General features: G+C 45.6%; 1 protein-coding gene and 1 pseudogene across 1 annotated transcript; both read right to left on the reverse strand.

Annotated features, from left to right (window-relative positions):
* LOC134107150 (proteasome subunit beta type-7-like) overlaps positions 1-24,095 on the reverse strand; it is a 74,206-nt pseudogene that overhangs the window by 32,297 nt on the left and 17,814 nt on the right.
* Positions 15,824-23,309, reverse strand: LOC134107137 (proteasome subunit beta type-8-like). Its single transcript, XM_062558597.1, has 6 exons — positions 23,288-23,309; positions 23,088-23,222; positions 22,825-22,933; positions 17,280-17,412; positions 16,932-17,091; positions 15,824-16,298 (listed from the first exon to the last, which is right to left on the reverse strand). The coding sequence occupies exons 1-6, from the start codon at positions 23,307-23,309 to the stop codon at positions 16,210-16,212; spliced, it is 648 nt and encodes a 215-aa protein (XP_062414581.1). The 3' UTR covers positions 15,824-16,209.

Below are 24,095 nucleotides of genomic sequence, written 5' to 3' on the forward strand. Positions count from 1 at the left end.
TCCAGGCTCTCCTACAACGACGGGGACTGATGGAACAGCAACCTCAACTTCCTGGCTGGGGAACAGGGGGGCTGATATCCCAAGGAGGCCTCATATGGGGACAGGCCAGTGGCCGTTGACGTGTGGGAATTGTGGGCGTACTCAATCCATGGAAGGTGACGGCTCCATGAGGAGGGATCGGTGGTGGTCGCACACCTGAGGAAGGCCTCGAGCTCCTGGTTCAGCCTCTCTGTCTGACCATTAGTCTGGGGGTGGAATCCTGAAGAAAGGCTGGCCGTGGCTCCGAGGGTGTGACAGAATGCCTTCCAAAGCTGGGAGGAGAACTGCGGGCCACGGTCGGAAACTATGTCTGCAGGGATGCCATGAAGCCGAAAGACATGCTGAACCAGCAAATCGGCGGTCTCACGAGCTGATGGGAGCTTGGGCAAGGGAACGAAATGAGCCGCCTTCGAAAAACGGTCCACCACCGTCAGAATGACAGTGTGGCCGTCGGATGGAGGGAAACCAGTTACAAAGTCCACTGCGATGTGTGACCATGGACGTTGGGGTACCGGGAGTGGTCGCAGCAGACCCATCGGGGTGCGGTGTGATGCCTTGTTGCAGGCACATGTAGTGCAGGCCAGCACATACGAACGAGCGTCCTCCTCAAGGGATGACCACCAGAAACTGCGGCGAAGCCACTGTATCGTTCGTCGGATACCAGGATGACCAGAGAGGCGGGACTCATGGGCCCACCTTAGGACCTTGGAACGGACGGACACCGGAACAAACAGGCGATTCGGTGCCCCCCCCCCCCGGGGTCGGGTTGGGTGTTCTGGGCCTCACGTACCACCCTCTCGATCTCCCAGGTAACCGCTCCAAGCACGCACGAGGCAGGAAGGATGGTGTCCAGAGTTGAGTCACCCTCCTCGGGGCCAAACTGACGGGAGAGGGCGTCCGGCTTTGTGTTCTTGTGTCCCGGCCGATAGGTGATTGTAAAATTAAAACGTGCAAAAAATAAAGCCCAGCGGGCCTGGCGTGAGTTGAGACGTCGGGCCGTATGAATATATTCCAAATTGCGGTGGTCGGTCCAGACAACAAAGGGGTGTGTCGCTCCCTCCAACCAGTGCCTCCACTCCTCTAAGGCTAACTTGACTGCCAACAGTTCTCTGTTGCCCACGTCGTAGTTCCTCTCTGCCCGGGAAAGTCTGTGAGAGAAGAAAGCACAAGGGTGGAGTTTAGAGTCGACAGCTGACCGTTGGGATAGTACGGCTCCGACGCCGGTGTCTGAGGCGTCAACTTCGACAACAAACTGGCAGGTCTCGTCTGGGTGGACCAGGATTGGGGCTGTGGCGAAACGGTCCTTGAGGGCGCAAAAGGCCTTGTCTGCTGCTGGGGACCAAGAAAAAGGTACCTTGGAGGAGGTGAGTTGAGTCAGGGGTGCAGCTGTACGGCTGTAGTCCCGTATGAATCGTCTATAGAAATTAGCAAACCCCAGGAACTGCTGTAGCTTCTTACGAGAGGTGGGCAAGGGCCATTCCGTCACTGCCTTTACCTTCTCCGGGTCCTTTCTCACTTGCCCCTCCTCGATGAAGACACCCAGGAACTGCACGGAGGTGACGTGGAATTCACACTTCTCAGCCTTAATGAATAGTTTATTCTCCAGCAGTCGCTGCAGAACCTGGCGGACATGGTTAATGTGCTCTTGGGGATTGGGAGAGAAGATGAGAATGTCGTCAATGTACACAAACACAAACCGGTTAAGAAAGTCACGTAGCACGTCATTGACCAGTGCCTGAAAGACTGCAGGGGCATTAGTCAATCCAAATGGCATCACCAAGTATTCAAAGTGTCCCAACGGTGTATTAAAGGCAGTCTTCCATTCATCCCCCTCCCGAACGCGCACCAGATGATAAGCGTTGCGGAGATCCAGTTTTGTGAATATCTTGGCTCCAGCTAAGGACCCGAAAACAGAGGAGATAAGCGGTAATGGGTATTTATTCTTGATAGTAATTAGATTCAAACCTCTGTAATCGATGCAGGGACGGAGGGTCCCGTCCTTCTTGGAGACCTTATACCCGCCACAGGTCATCCCTGCAATGAGCCACAGCTGAGCTCCCAAGAGAGGGGCAGGGCTGAAGGTGGGGCCCAGAGGTGGAAACTATATGGAAAAAAACAGACAGGGCAAAAAAACAACAGATATGCAGATCGGGTTCCTAACAGAAACGAGGGTGGACATTTCAGCAAAACAATGATCCCAAACACACAGCCAAGGGAACGCTCAACTGGTTTCAAAGAAAGAAAACAAAGCTGCTAGAATGGCCCACAATTACCTGACTCAAATCCCATTGAATCTATGGAAAGAACTGAAGATCAAGATTCATAGAAGAGGCCCACGGAACCTTCAAGATTTGAAAACTGTGTGGAAGAATGGGCCCGAATGACATTTTCAAAACTTTTCACCCTCTGAGTGTTTGTTAATAACAGGAAATAGATTTATTCTCAGAGATTTGCAAAACGTTTTAGTGACCAGTGCTGAAATAAAAACTCCTAAATATGACTTATGAATTCAGACAAAAAGGACATTGGAGGATTGTGAAACATAATTCAAAACTCTCAGACACCTGCAGACATTTTACTGTGCTGAGACTTTTAAATATTCTAATTCATCCAGCTAATACTGATATAAAGTAAAACAGATCAGTAACATTTATTGCCAAAATGTTATACATTTCTTTTGTCCAGTAGGCACGTAACACAGTCACTGAAAAATGGGTTCTCGTTTCAGGTTCTCGTTCCCTTTGTGTTCATTTCTAAAGCCTCGCATTAAGACGTACATCCCTTTATGTAAGACGCTGCGCTATTTGCAGTTCGTATTGTGTCCACCCGCTACAGCGGCTCATGTGCTTCTTCAAGCGCGTTCCTGGTTTCAAAACTTCGCCAATCACTCCTAACATCTTGTCGAAGGATCTCAGCATCATTAAATGAATTCAAAACTAGAAGAAGAAGCATATTCTGACCGGCTGTACGCTCTCGTTTAACTTCCGCTTAGTTCATGTCCAATACAGTCTGTTAATGTACAAATGTCAGCTGTTTATTACTGAATCTTACAGACACAAACCACACTGATGGCATAAAGGAGAGTTATAGCCCCGTTATTATTGGACATGGCTAACAAACTGATTTCTATCCCTGAAAGTCAGGAACACAAATGATGATCTGAATATGTGACTTATTTAATATTTCATTTCAGAATATAATGTTTTAGAAGCTAAATCATAAATATCAAAGTAAACATTTATTTCTGTATTTATTGAGTTGTTAAACACAGCAAATGTTATCAGGGTGTCTTGGATGTTCTGTGTTTCTTTTGAATTCTGTTTGCAGGAAAACAACATCATTATTGATTTATTAAAGTGTGACATCAGAAGTGAAAATGATTCCTTTTTGGTTCCAGGGATTCACTCTCTGAAGTATTTCTTCACTGGGTCCTCTGGAGTCCCAAACTTCCCAGAGTTTGTATCTGTTGGGCTGGTGGATGAAGTAGAGTTTGTTCACTATGACAGTAACACCAGGAGAGTAGAACCCAGACAGGACTGGATGAGCAGAGTCACAGAGGATGATCCTCAGTACTGGAAGAGGTACACTGAGCTCCTTATGGGCAAACAGCAGGACTTCAAAGCCAACATTGAAACAGCAAAACAACGCTTCAACCAAACTGGAGGTTTGTTTATGTTTCACACTATGTTTATATTTACATCCTTTTGTTAGTACATAAACACACACACAGATTAAACAGTTGGAGGTCTTTTCCTGACTGAAACATTTTCTGCTTCCAGTTCCTAAATATAAGGATATAAACATACTTTTCTGTGTTGTTGAGGATAAATATTTCCCCTCATCCTAACTAGAACTCCAGGTTAGACAACCCAGTCTCACAGCAAAATATATATATTACCTACATTGGTCCACAAGGAAAGTTTTAGTGTGTAAATGCAATTTCGAGCATGAAGCCTAAAAAACGCCTATAGGACTAAAAGGGTTAAACCAGATGCAAGCTGGCTAACACTCTTGACACTTGATCCTAGTTCAGGTTGACTTCCTCTATATCATATACATTTTCATCAAATATTACTGTACAGATTTTGAGAAAAGTGAAGGAAAAGTCAATAATGCCATTGTATTTTTCTTTTTTTAATCTTTGAACTCTTTAAACCAGATCCAAGCTGGGTAATACACTATTGACACTTAATCAGGATCAGGAAACGTTTATTGCCATCATATGTTTGACATACATGGAATTTGACTTGGCGGTTGGTGCATGACGGAAGACAGTACAATAATGGACAACAGACAACGTAGTGCAGCAATAAGATCAAAATATAAAATATATGCTATGGGTTAGTACGCTAAAGCTATAGGTTAGAAAGTTAAGAAATAATGATAAATTACAGCAGCTAAACAGAAAGTTACAAGTGAAAGTGACAAAGTGTATGTACATGAGAGTGAGAGTCAGTCGGCTCGGTTGAAAACCCAACTGCCGAAGGGAAGGTACTGTTAGTGTGGCGGGAAGTCCGGGGTGAGAGGGGTCGACTACAATCTTTCTAGCCCGCTTAAATGTCCTGGAAGCGAACAAGTCCTGGAGAGACTAAAGATTGCAGCCAATCACCCTCTCTGCAGAGATGATTACACGCTACAACCTGCCCTTCTCCTTTGCTGTGGCTGCACCGTGCCACACGGTGATGGAGGAGCAGAGGATGGACTCGATGATGGCCGTGTAGAGGTCCACCATCATCGTCTTTGGCAGGTTGAATTTTTTCAGCTGCCTGAGGAAGAACATCCTCTGCTGAGCCTTTTTGGTGCTGGAGCTGATGTTTAGCTTCCACTTCAGGTCCTGGGTGATGATGGACCCCCGGAAACAGAAGGAATCCACATTGGTGATGGGGGAGTCACACAAGGTTAGGGGGGAAGGTGGGGCTGCGTTCTTCCTGAAGTCCACAACCATCTCCACTGTCTTCAAGGTGTTGAGCTCCAGATTGTTATGGCTGCACCACAACACCAAATGGTCAGACTCCCACCTGTAGGCGAGCTAGTCCCTACCAGAGATCAGTCCAATGAGGGTGGTGTCATCCGCAAACTTCAGGAGCTTGACGTACTGGTGACTGGAGGTGCAGATGTTGGTGTGCAGGGAGAAGAGCAGGAGGGAAAGAACGCAGCCTTGGGGGGAACCGGTGCTGATGGACCAAAAGGCAAAGACATGTTTCCCCAGATTGACGTGCTGCTTCGCTTTGGACAGGAAGTCAGTGATCCACTTGGTGGAGTCGGGCCCGTGCAGCTGAGAGTTTGTTCTGCAGCAGAGACGGGATGATTGTGTTGAAGGCAGAGCTCACGTCCGCAAACAGGATCCTGGCGTAGGTTCCTGGGGAGTCCAGATGCTGGAGGATGAAGTGGAGGGCCATGTTGACAGAATCGTCTACAGTCCTGTTGGCTCTGTAGACAAACTTCAGGATGTCCAGATGGACCTCTCTATAACCATGTACATTTCCATCAAATATTACTGTGTACTTTTTAAGATTGAAGGCAAAGTCAGCAAAAATGCCACTATAGTTGTCATTTTCTTTCCTCGATGCCCATGTATATTTCCATAAAACTTTACTGTACAGTTTGTGTTACTCCTCTAAAGAGAGGATACCGTAACACGCTGTCACACGTGAGCTGGCCACAAGGTGGGTGAAGTGAAAAAATTGTGTGGCCGCACAAGCAGAACCAACAAAACACAGTATTGTTTCAACAAGGTTTATTTTACCTATAATACGGTAGTGGGGGAAAAGGAACTGAGCCGAACCAAAGCAGAGAAATTAACCAATGAAAAAGACTCGAACCTATCTAGTCCAAACCCAGTCTGCTAAACTCTCTATGATAAATACAGGGGGTGGTCCGCCCCGGTTCTTTCCTAGTGTATATAGACAGAGGTTTATCTACGGGTAGTATGTAAACCCCAGGGTCTCTTACCTACACACTCCCATTGTGCGGTCCCCTTTTCCCAACTGAAGAAACAAAAACTGAATAGTACAAACAACGTGATAAAAACAGACAGAATAACAAAAATAACTTAACCTTCACCAGTTCAAATGACCAAATGCATATGTAAACAAAACAAAATGTCACTTGAACACAGCTCCGCTCAAAACAATAGTTCCTTCCAAAAGTTATTTTTCACAACAGTCCTTCTGCTCTCTCCAACAGCTCTGCCGCTTGTTTTTCCCTCCCGACCTCCTTTTAAGCCATGCATCCTGAGGTTGATTGACTGTGGGTGAGGGTGACTAGTGGGAGCGGGCAGTGGAGATTACTGCATGGTGGGTGTGTCAGAACACCTGTGGGAACACAAATCAAAACACACACACACACCCCCTCCCACAAGCAGGCCGAGGCACGAAACAGTTTGAAATAAGAGAAAGTCCGCCCAGTTGGTCTTTTGTCCCCTTCAGTGCAGACCACAGGATGTACGGTCCGGGGGCCCCTATCGAGGCCTTTCTCCTCCTCACCCAGCAATCCATTCTGTGCTTGCCCTGGCATAACATTTCTAACTAGAAAATCCATTTCTTAATGAAAATGTGTTTAAATGCATAAAGCTGAAATTAATTTTTATAAAGTTGCTTAAAATACAGAAATGAGAAAAGCTGAAATGAACTTGAAATAATTGCGAAATGGGAGAAGCGTATATGAATTTAAAAAAATACAGTAATAAAAGCTGAAAAGAATCCTAATCATTGCTGAAAGAATAGACATAGGAAAAGCTGAAATTAATTTTAAAGAATTGCGAAAAATACAAATATGGGAGAAGCTGATTTGAATTTGAAAAAAATACAGAAATAATAAAAGTTGAGAATTAAAACATGTATTTTGGTAGTAATAGAAGTAGTAGTACTAGTTATAGTTGTACTAGTGGTAGTAGCAGTAGAAGAAAGTACTAGTATTTGAAAGAGCAGTTCATACTTACATACATACAACAAAACAGCTTCATTCTGTGCTTTATGGTTGAGGTACAGATAATCATTGAGGCTTTTATTGTGTTTTTATGTGTGCAGCGCTTTTCTAGTCTTCTGACCACTCAAAGCGCTTTAACGCTACATGACATCCTTCACCCATTCATATACTAATGACAAGACCTACCATACACAGTGGAACCTGCCCATCAGTAACTAACATTCACACACTGTAGTCCCAGCTAGAGGAGCAATGCTGGGAAGTGAAAGTTAAGTGTCTTGCCCAAGGACACATTGACATGCAGGTTAGCCGGGCCTGGGATTAAAACCGCCAACCCTTTGATTGGAGGACGTCCCCACTCACCCACAGTGACCCTAAACTAAGAAAACTAAGAAATTATTAATCTATGGGCCTCATCAAACATTACAGTAAGATTTCCCTCCATGGTGGGTTCATTTTGAAATTATGGGATTGGGGGGTGGGCAAGCAAGGGAGTTCATGATGATGGTCTGTTGATAGAAAGCATAGCTGCGTCATGTGACTCCACTAATCAGCAGTTATAGTTCAGCTGTGTGAGACAGAGTGCAGCACGCGTGTGAAACTATCCACTGCAAAGGAGCACCTCGGGAGGAGGGGGGGTGGAGACAAGGAAAGGAAGGTTCTGAAATGTCCCTTGTAAAACCTGAATACCTTCAGGTCATGTCAGACTGCACTAATCAGCTAATACGGATCAGCTGTGAGTCACAGAGACGCACGTCTGTAAATAACTGTGACCACGAAGAAAAATCGGAAGTTATCATAATAGGCCCAGAGCGCCTTCAAAGTCAGCTGTCGCGTGAAACAGTCTCTATGAATGGAATTGCTCTGGTATCCAACAGCACCGTCAGAAATCTTGGAGTTCTCTTCGACCAGGATATGTCCTTCAACTCTCATATAAAGAAGTCTTAAAGGACTGACTTTTTTCATCTACGTAATAAATCAAAAATCAGGAACTTCCTGTCTCAAAGTGATGCAGAAAAACTAGTTCATGCATTTGTTACTTCTAGACTGGATTACTGTAATTCTTTGTTATCCTGCTGCTCTTGTAAATCGCTTAAACCTCTCCAGTTGATTCAGAATGCTGCAGCACATGTATTAACAATAACTAAGGAATGGGATCATATAACTCCTGTATTAACTTTTAAGGCACTGGCTTCCTGTTAAATCAAGAATTGAATTTAAGGTACTTCTTCTCACCTACAAGGCACTTGCTGGTGAGGCACGGTCTTATCTTAAAGAGCTTGTTACACCGTATTGCCCTACAAGGCATGTGCGCTCCGTAGATGCTGGGCTACTTGTGGTTCCTAGAGTTTTAAAAAGTCGGGGGCCAGAGCCTTCAGTTATCAAGCTCCTCTTTTGTGGAACCAGCTTCCACTTTCAGTCCGGGGGGCAGACTCGGTCAGCTCATTTAAGATAAAGCTTAAAACGTTCCTCTTTGATGTTGCTTTTAGTTAGGGTTGGCTCAGGTCAGCCTGGACCAGCCCTTAGTTAAGCTGCTCTAGGCTAAGACTGCCGGGGGACTTCTTACGACACACCGAGCCCCTCTCTCACTCTCACACTCTCACTCTCTCCTTCCACAATAATCCATGTTTTATTAATGTACATCACTAATTCAGCTTCTTTCTGGGAGTTCTTTGTGCTTTCTCGCCTAGCAGGTCTCCGTGGATCGTAGTTTTGTGCGGACCCTGGTTCTGACTCCTGGCATGGCTGTGCTGATGTTGGTTTATGATGACAGTAATATTAATCATAATTATAGTAAGCATCATTACTTTAAATATGATTCATATTACTGTCATCATAAACCAACCTCTTTCTGCTCTCCCTCCCCACAGAAGCCTCTGTGGATGGTGGTTCTATCTGATGGTGGTTGTCCCTGCAGTGGTCCTGCTGTACACTTGTTCTGCTACTTGCAATTACTTGTATCATTTCTGTTAGAGGATTTGAATGTATTGTACATTTTTACGTCAAGCCATTTGTCCCAATTACGTTCATCGTCGCTAATAAATTTACGAATCATGGACTTCAGCGTCCTATTCATCCGCTCTACCAACCCGTCGGTCTGGGGGTGGTACACGCTCGTGCGGACGGACTTAATGCCCAGTAACCCGTAAAGTTCTCCCAGTGTGCGCAACATGAACGAGGTGCCCTGGTCTGTTAGAATCTCTTTCGGGATTCCAACCCGGGAGATGACCTGAAACAGAGCCTGCGCGATGCTCTTTGCAGAGATATTGCGCAATGGCACTGCCTCCGGATACCGGGTTGCGTAATCCATGAGGACTAACACAAAGCGGTATCCGCGTGCGCTCCGGTGAAATGGCCCGATGAGGTCCATGCCGATGCGCTCGAACGGAACCTCCACCAACGGTAGCGGCCGCAGCGGGGCACGTGGTATGGCTGGTGAATTAACCAATTGACACTCCGGGCAGGACGCATGCCTGGCCAATAAAATCGGGCCATTATCCGGTCTAGTGTTTTCCCGTATCCCATGTGACCCGCCATCGGATTATAGTGAGCCGCCTGGAAAACCATTTCCCGGCGGCTTTTCGGTACTAACAACTGGGTGTTTTCCTGCCCTGTTCGAGTGTCACGACTCACTCTATACAGTCTGTCCCTAATCAATGAGAAGTGCGGGTACGACTGTGCTGCGTCAGGGCGCACCAAATGACCATCAATTCTTATCACTTGGTTGTAGGCTGAGCGTAGAGTATCGTCACGAGACTGCTCGAGTGGAAAATCTTCCATGGAGCGGAACTCGGGAACCGCCGGGGTCTCCTCGGGAGGCTCCGCCGGTTCCCCCTCTCCCCCGGCGGCGTCGGACGACCTCGCGTCACCGCTGAGCACCGCACACATACCGCATGTCCCTGTCGGTCGTGAACGCACCCCCGCAGCCTGCCCCATTAGCGTGTTAAATCCCTCCCAATCCGTTCCCAAAATTACGGGGTGCGTCAGGTGGGAGCTAACCACGACCTTTATTCTATATTTTTTTCCCCTGAACCGAAGTTCGACGGACACTATGGGATACTCGTGAATGTCCCCGTGCACACACCTTATTTTCACCTGCGACGCTTCTACCAATGCCCCTGGCCGAACCAGGCTCTGGTGTATCATGGACTGCGAACAGCCCGAATCCACCATCGCCTGGCGTGTACCCCCCTGGATTCTTACCGGAACGCGGTACGTCGCTCCCGGGCCGGGGGAGGGTGATGGAGCGCCGGCAACCCGGATGACCTGCCCCACCTCCATCAGCGGGCACTCCCTCCGCAGATGGCCAGGCTGCCCACACTTCCAGCACTCCTGCCCTGGCGTTTGAGAACATCCGGGTGGGTCAGGAAGAGTGCCGGGGCTTGCTGCGGTCGGGGGATCCCGGTGTCGGGTCATCGGCTCCCGCCGTGGGGCTGGTCGGGGTCGCCCTGTGGTCAGCTGCTGGCCCCCTCCCCGTGGTGCGGCTGCTTCCAGGGTCGAGGGTGGCGCGCCCTCCCGGCCGTCGCGCCCGCTGGGGTGCACCGCCAGGTGGTCCTCGGCCAGGGTGATGGCTGCCTCCAGCGCCGGTGGGCGGTGGTACCGGACCCACGCCGCCGTGCGGGCCGGGAGCCCCTCCACAAACTGCTCCAGTACCACCTTCTCCACGACCTCCGACGCCGTCCCCACCCCGTTCGGCTGGAGCCACCTGGCGGCCGCGTCCCGGAGCCGCTGCCCGTAGGCGAAGGGTCGGTCCTCCGGGCCCAGCCTGGCACTCCGGAATCGCCGGCGGTGGTCCTCGGGCAGCAGTCCCAGCCGGTCGACCACGGCCTTCCGCACCGCAGGGTAGTCCCGCCGGGCCGCCGGGGGAAGCCCCATGGCGGCCGTCTGCGCCTCCCCGGTCAGCAGCGGGAGCAGCCTCACGGCCCATTCCCCCTCCGGCCATCCGCACGCCTCCGCCGTTCCCTCGAAGGCTTCCATGAACGCCTGGGTGTCGTCCTCTGCTGTCATGCGGTGGAGGGTCAGGCTTGCCAAAGCTGATAATCAGATGATGACTAAACTCTTTAATCAAGCAAATATGTCAACATGTTCTCTCTCTCTCTCTCTCTCTCTCTCCCTCTCTCAGGTGTCCACATTTACCAGTTCATGGTCGGCTGTGAATGGGATGATGACACCAACAAGGTCAAGGGTTATAATCAGCATGGTTATGATGGAGAAGACATCATATCATTTGACCTGGAGACAGAGCAATGGGTTGCTCCAAAACAGCAGCATGTCATCACCAAACAGAAGTTAGATCATAACAGAGCTGATATAGCATACTGGAAGAACTACCTGACTCATTTGTGTCCCGAGTCGCTGAAGAAGTACGTGAACTACGGGAGGAGCTCTCTGATGAGAACCGGTAGGATCACATGATCTAATGTCCTTCCATGGACACGTTGCTCATAGACCTTCTGTTGTTTCATAGCAACATGTCAGCAACACACAGAGAACCACTGTGTCTCCCAAATGTCTCCCCCCCTTAACTCCTTCTCTCCTTCACTGCATTCCCTCCCTCACTTCCCCCCTCACACCTGTCCCCACTCTGTCCCACCATTCTGTCTTTGTCTCTGCTGTGTTTCTGTCCATCTCGCTAGTCTCTTTACTCTCTCACACTGTCCTCCTCCCTTTCTAATCTGTCTGACCCCTCTTCATCTGTTTGTCTCCCTTCTTTAATCAATGAAACTTTAGATATATTTATTTCCATTTCATTCTTCTTCTGAACTTAAATACATTATAAATACACTACATCAAAGATGAGTGATATTAATACACATTAAATATTAATAAAGGACCTCTTACCCGTCCCTCTGTTGTGTCTCCAGAGCGTCCCTCAGTGTCTCTCCTCCAGAAGACTCCCTCCTCTCCAGTCAGCTGCCACGCTACAGGTTTCTACCCCGACAGCGCCACCCTCTATATTATATATATTTATATATTATATATATAAATATATATAATATTTATTTTAGGGCTGTCAAAAATAGCGCGTTAACGGCGTTAATTAGCTGTTTGTTTTTAATTACGTCAATTTTTTTGACGCATTTCACGCATGCGCAGTGTGAGAAATTATTCAGGTCCGGAAAGTGCCTCTTCCTCTTGGGAATGCACTTCATCTGATAGAACACATTACTGCCACCTGCAGGCATAAATCAGTACTCATCACAATAGATTCTCACTAGGGAGGTGCCGTGCCGTTGGGAGCTAGAGGCGAGATGGAGCAAGGTGAGCAAAGTGGGCCTATGGACGGATTCAAATATAAAAAGAATGATGATGGTACAGTTAACAAGTACAAAGTTATTTGCAAGATTTGTAACAAGGAGTTTCAATTTCACCGGAGCTGTTCAAGCTTGAGGTACCATGTCAACGCCAAACATGTGTCTGCTGGGCCGTCAGGATCAGCAAGTCGTTTGCGCCAGTCCACGCTGAATGTTCGGCGGCCATTAACCAAATCAAGCGCTGATAATTTGACCCACACAATAGCAAAATGGATCGCAAAGGATTGTAGACCCATTAGCATTGTAGAAGACTCAGGTTTCCTTGATGTTTTGCAAGTGGCGTCTCAAGACTCATCTTATAACCCACCGTCAAGAGCCACAGTTATGACGAAAATCCACGAGCTCTATGAAAACGAAAAAGAAAAAAGGAAAGCGGTCTTGGCTCAAGTAAATCATATCGCCCTGACAGGAGACCATTGGACATCAGTGAGTAACAACAATTACCTCGGAGTAACTGCACATTTCATCAGTGACACGTGGGAACTGAAGTCTTTTGCGCTGACTATATCAAAAACTGAGGAGCGTCATTTTGCGGAGGCTTGTAAAGATCAGTTCCTGTCTGTTGCACGTAAGTGGGACATCGAGAGCAAGACGACAACCATTGGGACTGACAGTGCGCGCAACATGGTTGCCGCAATTCGACTTACACGCTATGAACACATTAACTGTGTCGCTCACATGGTGCAGAGAAGTGTCACAGTGAGCCTTGCTGACAGCGGCTTTGTAAATGCTTTGGCCAAGGCTCGCAGAGTTGTCGGTCATTTTAAGCACAGCCCAGCAAATGCTGCGGAGCTTCAAGCACAACAAGTCAGTCTGGGAAAGAAGCAAGAGCCACTGATCCAGGATGTTCCAACACGTTGGAATTCGACGCTGGAAATGGTCAAGCGCGTGATCAAAAATAAAGATGCCGTCCTCGCAGCCCTCGACCATCAGGAGCATAAGCTCGCTTTGCCAACCGCAGCAGAGTGGGATAAACTGCAGAGGCTGGAGACCCTTCTAGAGCCATGCAGGTAAATCAGTCTGTAACTTATCAAATAACATTGCTTTGATTATTTTCTGGAATGAATTAAACCAAGTCAAATATCAATAACATGTATGTAAAAAATAATAATGATAATAATGATGATGATAATAATAAATTATTATCAGAATTATTATAATAATAATGATGATAATAATTTATTATTATCATTATTAATAATATGTTGATAACCACTGTTCTAATAATACACTGTCTCTGTGTGCATGTGTGTGTGTTTGTGCGCGTAGGTATGTAACCGAGCTCCTGGGTGGAGAGGCCTATGTCTCCTGTTCTGTGGTACTACCTTCTCTCTGCCACTTGCGTCTGAAGATGGAAGCCTGTGATGAGGACCCTGCATATCTGGTGAGATTCAAGACAAAGTTCCAGGAGGATCTAGCATCGCGTCAAGAACAGCTTAACAATGCATGGCTCCAGATTGCTACAGTTTTAGATCCTCGTTTCAAAGACTTGAAATGCATGCCCAAGACAGACAGGGAAGAGGTGTGGACCACACTTGAAGGGATGCTGCAACAAGAATCACCCAGAAGGTCTTCACAGGCACATGATGATGGGCCACCCAGGAAGAAAATCAGCCTTCTGCAAATGGGCTCAGATTCAGAATCAGAAGATGAAGAGGTCCAACCTGCCATACAGAGGTACAGAGCAGAGCCCACCATTCATTTGGAGGACTGCCCCTTGAGGTGGTGGGCATCTCATTCAGGAGCCCATGAGAAGCTGGCCTCACTAGCTCACAAATATCTAGCCACTCCTGCAACCACTGTTCCCTGTGAACGACTTTTCTCAGTTGCAGGTCACATTGTGAACAAGAAAAGGTCAGCTTTACTTTCAGAAAATGTGAACAAGTTAGTTTGCCTCAGCAACTGGTTGAAAGATGAAGCTCAGTAGATTTGAAAGGTGATGTTCAAACAAAAGGACCAGTTTCAGTGCAACATGTTATAGTAGTTAGCAACTGGATTAAAGAATGGAGGAAAAGATAAAAGATTGTTCTTTGGTTTGATTTAAAAGTTTAAAGTATGTTAAAGTAGTATGTTTCAGCTTGATTTAAACCACCATTATTTGGCTGTGTTAATAAAAAGACATAATATGAAAATGACGTATCTGTGTCCTGTTATCTATCTTTTGGTATGCATTTCAGAAAGAAAAAATGGTTAGGATTCAGGTGTGATTAATCATGATTAATCCACTGAAAATTCTGATTAATTTGATTAAAATTTTTAATCATTTGACACCCCTAATTTATTTCTATATGTCCATAAGAAGAAATGATACATGTGATTCATGTTATTTGTGATTGCTCATCATGTGTCTTCCTGCTCTTTGTCCTCAGTTTGCTTCTTTACAAACTTGTTGCACTGGAATCTGCCCGGCAACTGATGACTTTATAACGTCAGGAGGTTCTGTTGCTCTTTTAAATACATCTTCTTATTGATGTATGTACGTATATAATGTTATGCCTACATTATAAAATACTAATATGTATGTATACATTCATATATTTGAACAAATCTTTGCAGGGCCTTTCTACTTTACTATATAAAGAAAATTGTTTATTTCTTCACTGCTAGAATCTTGGCACCTTTAAAGTTGAACTTAAGGTAAAGAAAACAAACATCCTCACAGACCTGTGAAGCTTAAGACGTTTAACCTTTTTTCATACCGACCAATATACTTCCTTTGTCAAAAGTGTTTGTGGTTCTGCCTGGAAACAGATGACATCAGAGCCGTTCTCAAAATGATATCATTTCATTATACATTAAACTATGAATATGTAATCAACCTAAATATATACACGTATAATTTGCCCTGTGATATGACCCAGTTCATTTAATATTAATTAGTATTTAATAGTCATTTAATAGTCAGACTGTGACCAGTCATCAGGAACACGAGAGCTTTGAACATTTTACCCAACAGCTTTAGTTCTGGGAAGATTTGACACTTCCTGTATGTTTTAATCACATTTCATGCCCATCAATAATAAAACTAATTGATGTCACCTTCACACCAGGCATCCAAAAAATTGTTTTTCATAGCTGAATTATTATTTGAAAAAATATTTATTGTACTTTGACAACAGGATTTCTTTGAAAGAAATAATGTGGTTGACAGTAAAAGGACAGAAAAACTGAAAGAATAAAAAGGCTTTAAGATGTAATTCTTCCCATTTTCATCAACATGTGACCCCCTCACTGTCAGGTGACAAGGGTGCAGGTTGAAGGGAGGCAGGACTCAAGCCAGGATCTTCCAAAACAAGTGCTCTTTATTCCAAAAAACCAAAACCGAGGAAAACCGTGCACCAACGAGAACTTGACATCAGACAATGACGCGACAAAGGACAACTGGCACACAGGGCTTAAATACACAAGGGAGGTGCAGGTGATTGGACACAGGTGGAATCAATCAGGCAATCACAGGACAAGGCAGGAAGTGAAGTTAACCCAGGACCACAAGGAACATGAAACTTCAAACTAAAACAGGAAGAGAGACCAAACCGTGACACTCAATTTTTTTCTTGGTTGGTTCATGTCAATCATCACAGGACAGCAGGGCTGTATTTGGGATTGGTGTGTTGTGTTGGTGAAAGTATTTTAAACAGCATGTGTGGTCAACACAAAGAACACACTAGTACACAGAAACATGTGAGAACCACCACACACAGCACCTGCATTACATCACTAGCAACAAACAGCACCCAATGAGCTCAGCAGTTTAGTGACACTTTGGTCCTGTAGACTTCAGGTTCTTGTGGAAGGAAAGAAACGTTTGGAGAGCATTTCTCTGCTGTGAGACATCAGTGGGATCATCTCCAAAATCACTACTAGAAAAGTGCACAAAGAAGCTTCTGGAAAGAAAGGCATCATCAGTCGTGTTCAGAGTGCTGAGCATTCAGAACATTCCCTTCCTGTAGCGGTGGATCAGCTCGGAGACGTCGTCCTTACACACCTTTATCCAGCCGTCCTGCTGCATGTGGTACACTGCACACACACACACATTACTCCAATGTACACATAAGGACACAGATGTTTCCAGTGGTCACAGACCATGGCTACATACATTGCATTGTTCTCTTCCCTTATTTCTGATGCATCTCTTAAGGTCAATTTATTATATTTCTTCTATTTGCTACTTTATAATGGAACACAAATCGACAGTCAAAGCATACGATTTTATAACCCTTTGAAAAACAGAAAAAACTGTATATTTCTGTTGAAAAAGTGAGGAACCACAGAGGATCATTGGTGTTACAACGTTAGGCTGAAACCTTTAGTCAGTTGTACATAATATATTTTATTTTAAGCAACTTGGATGAACGTTTTCTTGACACTGAATTGAGGAAATAATTTGCAGTCAAAATAGATGTAAATTGTTGTCCTACTGCAGTTATAAAAGAATGAGCAGAGATGATTAAAAGGGAACTCATGGAAAGTTTAAGTGAGAATAGTTGCATGCAAATGTTCTTAGTTCTTAAACTTAAGGACAAGTTGACCTTTTGAACCTTTGATATTGATACATAGAAGGTCAGAGGATCACCAAAGGGACACAATTAGTCCTGAAATATCCCAGTAACCCGTCCAATAGTGGAGACACCAGTCTGGACCAAAGAGGACTGACGGAGACAATGTGAGACGGATGTTGCTGTCTGCTAGATGGAAACCAGAGTGGACTCACTGTTGACCGCCCCTCCACCGCCATGTCCTTCCTGTAGCCGCTGTCCACCACGCCGTAGGCGTAGCTGCTCCCACAGCCGGTAGAGAACATGCGGCCGGCCTGAAGACACAGACACATCCAACAGGAGCATAAAAGATCCACATTAAACATCCTGCCTCAGAAGACAACCTCCCAATCATCTAGTGCAGTGAGGACATTTGTATTTCTAGGCCCTGCTTCACAGTAAGTGGAAGAAAAAGGATTCTCATGTTTGGGCCCAGACGGTGAGACTCAAAGCCACAGCTCACCTCTTTGTCCCATCCACAGATCATGCTTCCCATAAAGAGGCCCATGCCTCTGTAGCCCAGCATCATGTTGCACAGCAGCTTGGAGGCAGCAGCCACAGAGATCCTGTGGTTGCTCCTCAGCCTGTAGAGCCTGGAGGGACCAAGTCATGAAACCAATCAATAGAAACATCCATCAGGGTTGTTTTGGGGAGTGCCTGGTCTGATTAGGAGGGACGGCATCCATCCAACTTTGGATGGAGCTCAACTCATTTCTAAGAACCTGACCTAGTTTCCTAATGGACTTAATCCATGACCCAGAGTTCACACCAGGAAGCAGAGTCGCAGACTTACACACTTCTCTGCGCTTCATTCCGTGCAGTCACTCAGCGTAATCAACTCTATAGAAACTGTTTCTGCCCCACGGACACTGTTATTTAAGTTAAAGGTAAACAACCGAGTTATATTTAATAACTTAATCAAAGTTAAATGTAACAATACAACTGTGCAACAAACTAGGAGAATTAAAGGGGGACTTTTGAATATTAGATCTCTGTGCTCTAAAGCTGTTTTAGTAAATGAACTAATATCTGACAACCATGTTGATATTTTCTGTCTTACTGAAACATGGTTATCGGATGGGGAGTACAAGCTCAAACGAAGCGACTCCTCCAAGTCATGTTAATACTCATATCCCCCGAGGCACAGGCCGAGGGGGTGGAGTGGCAGCTATTTATGACTCCTGCCTTTTAATAAACTTTAAACCTAAACTGGATTATAACTCATTTGAAAATCTGACTTTCAGTCTTTCACAACCAACCTGGAAAATAATCCAGCCGGTTCTCTTTGTAATAGTGTACAGGGTCCTTATTCTGAATTTTTATGTGAATTTTCATAGTTCTTAACGAGTTTGGTCCTTAAATCGGACAAGGTAATTATTCTGGGTGACTTTAACATTCATGTGGATGTTGATAACGACAGCCTTGGTACTTCATTTCTTTCTTTGCTGGAATCAATTGGTTTCTGTCAGACTGTAAATAAACCAACTCATTGTTTTAACCACACGCTCGACTTGGTTCTTGTATATGGTATTTTGATAGAACACTTAACAATCTTTCCACAGAACCCTCTCTTGTCGGACCATTGTCTGATAACCTTCGAATTTCTACTGCCAGAATCTCCTCCTCCTGCCAAGGGTTTCTACAGTCGATGTTAATCGGATACCGCTGTAGCCTCATTTAAAGAAGCCATTCCCTCTGCTCTAAGTTCAGTGTCCTGTCTCAAGATATCAGAAGACTCCTGTGAAAACTTCAGTCCGTCACAAATTGACCATCTTGTCGACACTGCCACAGGCTCTTTGAGAATGGCACTGGACGGTATTGCTCCCCTCAAAAGAAGAATGGCAACAAGAAGAAAGTTCGCTCCTTGGTATAACTCTCAAACTTAAATAAAAATGTGCGGAAACTTGAGCGGTTATGGCGTTCCACCAAATCAGAAGTATCTAGGCTAACTTGGCAAGACAGCGTTAAAACATATGAGAAGGCTCTCCGTAACGCAAGAGCATCTTATTACTCATCATTAATCAAGAAAAATAAAAACAACTCCAGGTTTCTGTTCAGCACTGAAGCCAGACTGACAGAGAGTCACAGCGCTGTCGAGCCGTGTATTCCTGTGGACCTCAGTAGTAACGACTTTATGAACTTCTTCAATAATAAGATTCTGACTATCAAAGAGAAAATTGATGGTCTCCTGCCCCCAAACGGAGCTGACCCGTCCTCGGATGTAGGATCCTTGGATGCAGCCGTGGGTCCTGATACCTACTTGAATGATTTCTCTTCCATCAATCTTGATCAACTGACTTCACTGACTACAATTTTGAAATCCAACTCTTCCACTTGTCTCCTGGATCCGATTCCAACTAAGCTGCTTAAGGAAGTTTTTCCGTTAATTAGCACATCCCTACTGGATATTATGAATCTGTCTTTGTTGACAGGACATGTACCACAGTACTTCAAGGTAGCTGTAATTAAACCTCTTCTTAAGAAACCTACTCTAGCTCCAGAGGTGTTGGCTAACTACAGACCCATCTCTAATCTTCCCTTTCTCGCTAAGATCCTTGAGAAATCTGTCACGAATCAATTATGTGACTTTCTACAAAACAATGGTTTGTTCGAGGATTTCCAGTCAGGATTTCGAGTGCATCATAGCACAGAAACAGCACTGGTGAAAATTACAAATGATCTTCTACTTGCGTCGGACCAAGGACTTGTCTCTTTTCTTGTATTGCTGGACCTCAGTGCTGCATTTGACACAATCGATCACCGTATCCTGCTGCAGAGACTGGAACACTTGATTGGCATCAAAGGAACTGCACTCAGCTGGTTTAAATCTTATTTATCGGATCGATCCCAGTTTGTGTTTGTGAACGGTGAATCATCAAGGACCACCAATGTTGGTCACGGAGTCCCACAAGGTTCTGTGCTTGGACCGATTCTATTTACCCTGTACATGCTTCCTTTGGGCGACGTTATCAGAAAACACCGCATAAACTTCCATTGTTATGCAGACGATACTCAACTGTATCTATCGATCAAGCAAGAAGACACCAACCAACTTGTTAGACTTCAGGATTGTCTTGGAGACATCAAAACTTGGATGACCTGCAACTTCCTGATGTTAAACTCTGAAAAAACGGAAGTTATCATGATAGTGTGATGTGGAGAGAGAGGACCCAAAAGCGAGATGCAGAAAAAATAATGATCTTTAATCAGAAGGTGGTAACTGAGGGGTAGCCGCGAAGGCAGGCACAAAAATGACAACTGAAGTCTTCTCAAGAAATAAACAGAAGGTCTCTTGGGTTAAATGAGGCACTAGAGGTTAGTGGCTGGGAAGAGGCGTTCACTGTCCGTCATTCCGACAAAGTCGGCTGGCCGGGGTGGCGGCTGTTCAGCGGGGGATCCTCCAACTCGGCGGGGCCGGACGCTGAGTCTGGACGGTAAAAAACAAGGCGCAACAGGACATGACTGAGCATAAGAGACGGTGAGTGTGCCTCCTGCTTGGGTAGCGAAATAATCTGACAGAGAACAGAGGAAAAGGGGGGCTAGAAATAGCAGAAATAATTAACAACATAGAGAACAGTGTGAAAGGGGGGGAGATAATGGGATTCAGCTGATGAGTTGTGGAAACAATGTATGAGTAACTAAAGACCAGTAGGGGGAGGAAAAGGGACAGGAAGAGCCCAAAACCATGACAGATAGGCCCAGAGCGCCTTCGAAGTCAGCTGTCACGTGATACAGTCTCTATGGATGGAGTTGCTCTGGTATCCAACAGCACCGTCAGAAATCTTGGAGTTCTCTTCGACCAGGATATGTCCTTCAACTCTCATATAAAGAAGACTTCAAGGACTGCCTTTTTTCATCTACGTAATATATCGAAAATCAGGAACTTCCTGTCTCAAAGTGATGCAGAAAAACTAGTTTATGCATTTGTTACTTCTAAACTGGATTACTGTAATTCTTTGTTATCAGGCTGCTCTTGTAAATCGCTTAAACCTCTCCAGCTGATTCAGAATGCTGCAGCACGTGTATTAACAAGAAGTAAGAAATGGGATCATATAACTCCTGTATTAACTTCTCTGCACTTATATATAGTTAGTTATAGTTAGGGCTGGCTCAGGTTAGCATGGACCAGCCCTTAGTTAAGCTGCTCAAGGCCAAGACTGCCGGGGGACTTCTTAGGACACACTGAGCCCCTCTCTCACTCTCACTCTCTCACTCTCTCCTTCCACAATCATCCATGTTTTATTAATGTACATCACTAATTAAGCTTCTTTCCGGGAGTTTTTTGTGCTTTCTCGCCTAGCAGGTCTCCATCAATCATAGTTTCGTGCGGACCCCGGTTCTGACTCCTGGCATGGCTCTGCTGACACCGGCTGCTGCCATCGTCATTACTTTAAATATGATTCATATTACTGTCATCATAAACCAACATCTTTCTGCTCTCCCTCCCCACAGAAGCCTCTGTGGATGGTGGTTCTATCTGATGGAGGTTGTCCCTGCAGTGGTCCTGCCGTACACCTGTTCTGCTACTTGCAATTACTTGTATCATTTCTGTTAGAGAAATTAAATGTATTGTACATCTTCTACATTGTTGATTCTGTACACATAACATCCATTGCAGTCTGTCCATCCCGGGAGAGGGATCCCTCCTCTGATGTTCTCCCTAAGGTTTCTTCCCTTTTTTCCCCATTGAAGGGTTTTTTCATATTTTGGGGAGTTTTTCCTGTGCCGATGTGAGGGTTTCGGGACAGAGGATGTTGCATGTGTACAGACGGTAAAGCCCTGTGAGGCAAATTTGTAATTTGCGATTTTGGGCTATACAAAATAAAATGACCGACGGTTCGCTGACGTCAGGACGTATGCGTTGCAGCGGCGGAGCAGCGAGTGTAGTCAACTACTGCTGCTAACACATCCCGTCGGACCAGGATTATTTATTTATCTCCGTTCAGGGTAACGAGGAGAAAAAGTTCATGAACAGAGATAAATAAATAATCCTGGTCCTCACACAATCATGTCTTCTGTCAGGATCCGGGTCTCTCTCTCTCTCTTCCCCTCTGCCATATAGATTCAATGACACACTCATTTACCCATTAGTCTCACCTTAGCGCACACACCCACTTCTCACATAGTCTTCCCATCCACCTGCCGCCCCGTTTGCTGTTACACCTGTTTCTCGTCATGTCTAATCACCCTGTCTATATCTTGCATGTGTTCCCTTTGTGTCTTGTCGGATTGTTATTGTGAGTCGAGTTCTTGCCCTGTCCAGCAGCCTCAAGACCCCCTCTGTCTTTTACGCACAGCCTAGTCCTGCTCGCCCCGTCTCCAGCGTCGTGCCGCGGGGGCTGCATCCCAGGGCTCCTGTCGAGCTTCCCTCATCAAGGAGGAGACTTTCCCGTCCGGAGGATTACTTTGTGTTTTGCCTTTTGCTTAGCTGGTCTCTTAGAGAATACATTTTCGTTCTATGTTTTGCCATCGAGCTCGGCTCGTTGTTTCAGTTGAATATTAAAACCCTCATTTCTGTGATTTCCCTCTGCGTGTGGATCCTTTCCGCCCGATACGTACCAGCACGTGACATCTTCACACACTCATGTCCTCACACACTCATGTCGTCACAGACCCATGTCCTCACACACTCATGTCTTCCTACACTCATGTCCTCACACACTCATGTCTTCATACACTCATGTCCTCACACACTCATGCCTTCACACACCCATGTCTTCACACACCCATGTCTTCACACACTCATATCCTCACACACTCCACACAGGGAGGCGTCAGACGGCCCGTGTTGGGTTAAAGTCTCAGTCCTCCTCACCACTGAACCTCTTTGCTTCACTCAAACCAACTAAACCAGATCAGAGTGTTCTCCGGTTTCTTTCGTAGACCAGATACTTTACTCAACTCTGCATGGAACACATTTAGTATGCAGACAGTCAAATACACAGACACACAGAGCATTAGATGTCAGAAGGGACACATTGATGTTCAAACCACTGCAGATGGAGCTGCATTCTTTGGCCAGGAGTCTCTCCCAGTACTGGCCGTCTGCAGCGCTGCCCGACATGGTGCCCAGCAGGTAGGGGTTGATTTCTATCACCTTGTTGACGTCGTTGGATGCTGCAGAGCGGGACACATTTGTGCAAAGAAGACATTTTGTAATTAGTTACTCTTGTTGCCTCATTTACTTTGTATGGCTCCATGTTCCTCTGTGTTACGATTCAAAGCTGCACACATCTTTGATATGATGCGTAAGGAATAAAAACGTGTCTACCCAAGTAACGGCCTGCTGAGGCTCTGGAGTCCACAGCCACAATGACTCCATATTTGAACTTGAAGGCCAGGGTGGTCGTCCCGTGGTTCAGGTCTATACTCACACCACCATCACGGTTACACGTTCTGAGAAACCCTGAAGATCACACAGATCACACAGATCAGAACAGGGTTTTTAACAGGGAACTTGAACTCATTCACACACCTGTGGATACAAGCTCATGTGCTACACAAACCTGTACAACATCTCCTGGAGGATGTTGACGGCCATGACGACACAAGGGTTCCTCCCGCTGTTGAGGGAGAAGATGGTGAGGTTGGAGGAGAGGAGCTCAGTGGTCTTCTCTGTATCTGCTTCTGTACCTGCTCCACAACAACTAGGACAGAGAAAGTAGTGTTTTGTGAATGAAGAGTTGAGGGAAAATATGAAAAAGGCTACAGAGAATTGGGAAAGAGAGAGAAGAGGAACTTCAGCATCTTTTCATTTTTACTTCAACAGGCATTGTGGAATATGTAGGAAATCACAAGTAAAGGAGACACTTTATGGAACCACGTCCACAAGAAGGAACATACGATTCAGCCTGATGACAGTGAGAGTATTTTAAAGGTGGATCTCCGGTTGTCTTTCAGTGTGCGTATACAAGACTTACTATATATTTGTAGCAATGTAATGGATCTTGGTGCACATCTAGTCAGCCACTACTTCACTGGATGTGGCTCTTGTGTCTGCTCCCAGAACCACTCCATCCTGCACCCACACAGACCCAGTGGGAAGTGTGTTACTCTAATTGTTACACAATTATTCCCTTTGGTTCACACTAGAACGAGGCCTTTATACCTCAGTGGGCCCCTGGAGCTAAACAGGCCCCAGCAGTGCTGTGATACACTGGGCAGATCCCCTCAGTGTGTTTATGTATTTATCATCATAGTTGTGAACTGTTCAGTTATGTAGTGATGAAAGGATGAAATAGTGTTGTACACTTTGATTAACAGTGTTAAAGAATGAAAC

Source organism: Pungitius pungitius, chromosome 17, assembly GCF_949316345.1.
Source record: "Pungitius pungitius chromosome 17, fPunPun2.1, whole genome shotgun sequence".
Lineage (NCBI taxonomy): Eukaryota > Metazoa > Chordata > Actinopteri > Perciformes > Gasterosteidae > Pungitius > Pungitius pungitius.